At 40.7% G+C, this 3,947-nt stretch overlaps 1 protein-coding gene across 1 annotated transcript in view; it reads left to right on the top strand.

Annotated features, from left to right (window-relative positions):
* The first annotated feature begins 463 nt into the window (after nucleotides 1–463).
* Nucleotides 464–3,947, top strand: part of Wfdc9 (WAP four-disulfide core domain 9) — a 5,981-nt gene continuing 2,497 nt past the window's right edge. Inside the window, exon 1 of the mRNA XM_008821562.2 lies at nucleotides 464–557. Coding sequence (XP_008819784.1) covers nucleotides 467–557 — 91 coding nt within the window. The 5' untranslated portion in view covers nucleotides 464–466. The remainder of the gene's footprint in view (nucleotides 558–3,947) is intronic.

Genomic DNA, 3,947 nt, shown 5'->3' with positions numbered 1-3,947 from the left:
GGTGTCTTCCTCAATCTCTTTCTTTAACGATTTAAAAATTTCATTGTAGGGATCTTTGGTGTCCTTGGTCATATTTATTCCAAGATATTTTAATTTTTTGTGGCAATTGTGAATGGAAGCATTTCCCTGTATTCTTTCTCCAATTGCTTATTATTAAAATACCAGGATTCTTAATCCAAGGATTTACTACTTTCATCAGAAAAAGCAATGTATTTTGAAAAAAAACCTTTTTGCAAAGGATGGGGTATGTGCTGTGAGCTGGGAAGGAGCCCAGGGGAACCAATGACTTGCTTGCGAGTGGATGTATGTGTGAGTAGTCGAGAAGAAGAAGGCAAAGTGGGAGAAAGAACAGCACAGCATTCGCAGGCGTCTTCCCTCCCATTCTTACCATTTCTTTACTTCCTCTGGCAGTGTTGGGTAAAAGCCTGTTTTCTTACCAGAACTTTGCCCAGACACAGAGACGCACATGAAGCTCTGGATTCTTCTTCTCGTTGCCATGTCCATCCACGTGATTGTGGTGCTTATGCCTGTGCTAGGAAACCTGAAGGACAAAACTGGTAATGATGGTGGGATGACAAGGGTGGGTCTGCCCTATGCACCCTTACTGATGTCTGTCAAAACTAGCCTTCGAAAGATCATAACCTGGCAAAATGATTCAGTGAGTAAAGGTGGCTGTCGCACAAGCCTGACAGCCTGAGTTTGATTCTCCAGAACCCATGGTGGAAGGAGAGAACTGACCCTCAAAGGTAGTCCTCTTCACATTAGAGGCTTTACATATAAATTAAGTATTAAATTGGGCAGGGGCTATAAGGGGAGGTGCGGACAGGGGAGGGGATCTAAATACCATCAAATTATATTGTATGAAAATCACAAAAACTCAATTAAAATGTTTTTAAAAAGGTTGATTAGCACATACTTAGTCCATAAACTAGCTGTGATAAGTCATAATAATATGACCTAAAGATTCAGGTAGAAAATGCCAGAATGAGAAGCCCAGGATACACAAATATGCAAAGGTTGAGCTAACAAGGAAAAGTTGAAATGACGATGGAGAATATAAAAAAAACTAAACTAAATTAAAATGGTGTTGTGAGTTTTATTATGTTCAATACTTAAACTCATAATCCAAATTAATTTTATAACAAAAATTAAAATAAAACATATTAATGCAGGTTTTAATGTTTTCATGATCGAAGAATAGGGACTCTGAAGACATAATGTATTTTGCATTTTTATTACATTTATTTATTTTGTGTGTCCATATGTATATGTATGGATACACATGTGTCAGGAATACAGGTAGAATTTAAAGGACAATTTATGGGGAATTGGTTCTCTCCTTCCATCTTATGGGTCCCAGGGATTGAATGCAGGTGGGAAGGTCTCAGGATAAGCACCTTTGCCCACTGACCCATCTTACTGGTCCCTGTAATATATTATTTCCTAAAAATCTCCTCTTTTGGCATAGCAATTGCGTAAGTTTCATCTCTGGCAGTATGAAATAGAGGAGCCATTTATTTTGAAAGGGAATGTTCTTATCGGTCAAGTCTAAGAAGTTAGAGAAAAAAATGCAAATAACCATGCTTAAAAGCATATTTAGATAGATGGATGGATAGATTGCGAATGGGTAGATAGGTAGATGAACAGATAGATAGAAGTAGGTAATTGGAGAGGTAGATGTAGATATAGATATTGCTAAATAAAATTTATAGAAAGCCATGGTTTTGGACTGATGTCCTACATTAGGACCTAAGAGATCAGAATAAACCATAATGGAAACTGCATGTTAAATGCCGCATAGTAAGACCGTATTTAAAAACAGGGCAGAAATGCTGGGCATGGTGGCACACGCCTTTGATCCCTGCACTCAGGAGGCAGATCTCTGTGAGTTCAAGGCCAGCCTGGTCTACATAGTGAGTTCCAGGCCAGCTGGGGCTACAGGGAGACCCTGTCTCAAAAAGACCAAAAAAAAGGCAGGGAAAAAAGATCCATGACAACCAATCAGAAAGGCCCCAGTCGGCCAAGTTAACACTGTAAGATAAGCCCTATGCGTTAACCTCGTTAAGGAGAGTGGCCTGGAATAATATGATGCTAACCAATTTTTTTGATGAGACTGTCTCCTTGTTCTAATTCAAGCACTTTTACAAACCCCTGGTATGCTGTTTCCAGCAGAGCACCTTTCTACCTCCCAGTGGAGCCCACCCAGTTCATGAAACACTAATTCAAACCTGTTAGATCTCTACTGCCCAAATTTAGTTTTTTGTATGTATATGTGGATATGCATAAGGACTGGAAGGGGATCAATTTGAAAATAGATAAAAGAAGTAAATATTTTTTTCTCAAAAGACAGAGGAAGCAAATATTTAAATCAATAGTCTGTAATTTTCACTTAATGAGTGAGAAAAAATAAAGTGTTCGATGGTCTTGGAACTCAGTTCAAAGCTGCAAAATTCAAAAGCCTGCTTTGAATTATGTTTGATTGAAATAATGTTCTTTCCAGCAGTTCATATGTTTGTTTTAGATATTAACCTGATTCACTTTATTTAAAGAAAACATATCAAACACATATATGCATATAGTAGATGTAAGAACAAGTTGGACAAAACCAAGTTGTCCTCTGACTTCCACATGACATATGCAACCCCCCACTGCACCTCCAAAACTTAAAAGATCAGAGCCCTCCTTAATCAGAGCATCCCAGCAAGATTAGGTTGGATGCCGGGTGTGGCGGTGTAGGCCTTTAATCCCAGCACTCAGGAGGCAAAGGCAGACAGATCTTTGTGAGTAAGAGCCCAGACTAGTGTACATGGTAAGTTCCATCACTGCTCCAGCCATGGCTCCACAGTGAGACCCTGTCTCAGCCTCCCCCCAACCCCCGCCAAAAGAAAAGAAAATTAGGTTGGATGCTTCTGGTCCGCTGTCTCTTGGTACTCCCTCTCCTGCTCTGAAAGCGGTGCTGGGGACACAGAAGGAACAAAGCTTTTTCTACATTCCACAGACTAGTACGACACACTAATGTCAGACCAGCTCAATTAGAGTCAAGTACGGAAACACCAGCGCCAACTTTTCCTTTGAACCCACATTTCCTTTTTTTTTTTTCCCCAATTTGTTTTTATTGAATTTTTGTGTATTTCATACAGAATAGCTCAAACAATCTTAACCATCTTTTTATTCCTGTCCCCACTGGTACCCCCAGAACCCATATCCCTGTCATTCCTGTTAAGGCCCACTATGTTGTCAGTGTCCCCAGACGTTCCCCAGTGCAAGTCCGTCCACTGAGGTTTAGTCAGCCTATCTAGAGTCTCCTGTTTTAGGAAGATCAGCTCTTCCTTGCCTAACAGTAATCAGTTGCCAATATTTCTTCAGCTAATATTGGGGTCTGATGTTTGTTTCCCCAGTTCTATGCTGGGTTTTTATCTGGCTGAGTTTGCATGGGACTTGTGTACGCTGACACAATTGTCATAGAATCATATGAGCAGGTTCCCAGGAGCTTGTAGGCCTCTGTTTCCATATGGTCCTGCACCTCCTCCCTGGCTCTTACAATCTTTCTGCACTCTCTTCTGCGATGGTCCCTAAGCCCTGGGTGGGTGAAGTTTAATACATAAGTCCTGTCCAAGGACCAGCATTCTGCGACTCTTAATTGCTGCGTTTTGGCTATTTGTGACCTTTTGTTGAACCCGCATTTTCAAAACCTCTGTGTTTTGGCTGAGTGAGACATTGCTGAATAACAAAATGGAGATAATAAATACAACAGTTAGTCTGGGAGCCTTTAGGGAATGAAAAATGGACCCAGAGTCCCACAGTGCTCTGGTGACATATGGAAGGAAGGCATGCATGCTGTACAGAGATGATCTCTTCTGATGAGACTGGATAGGATTTAAGAAAGGGCTTTCTTTCTCCTTCCTTCCTTCCTTCCTTCCTTCCTTCCTTCCTTCCTTCCTTCCTTC

The sequence above is a fragment of the Nannospalax galili genome, unplaced genomic scaffold (assembly GCF_000622305.1).
Source record: "Nannospalax galili isolate Female #2095 unplaced genomic scaffold, S.galili_v1.0 scaffold3288, whole genome shotgun sequence".
NCBI lineage: Eukaryota > Metazoa > Chordata > Mammalia > Rodentia > Spalacidae > Nannospalax > Nannospalax galili.
The sequence above is the reverse complement of the archived record's forward strand: the minus strand, read 5'-3'. Positions and strand labels throughout refer to the sequence as shown.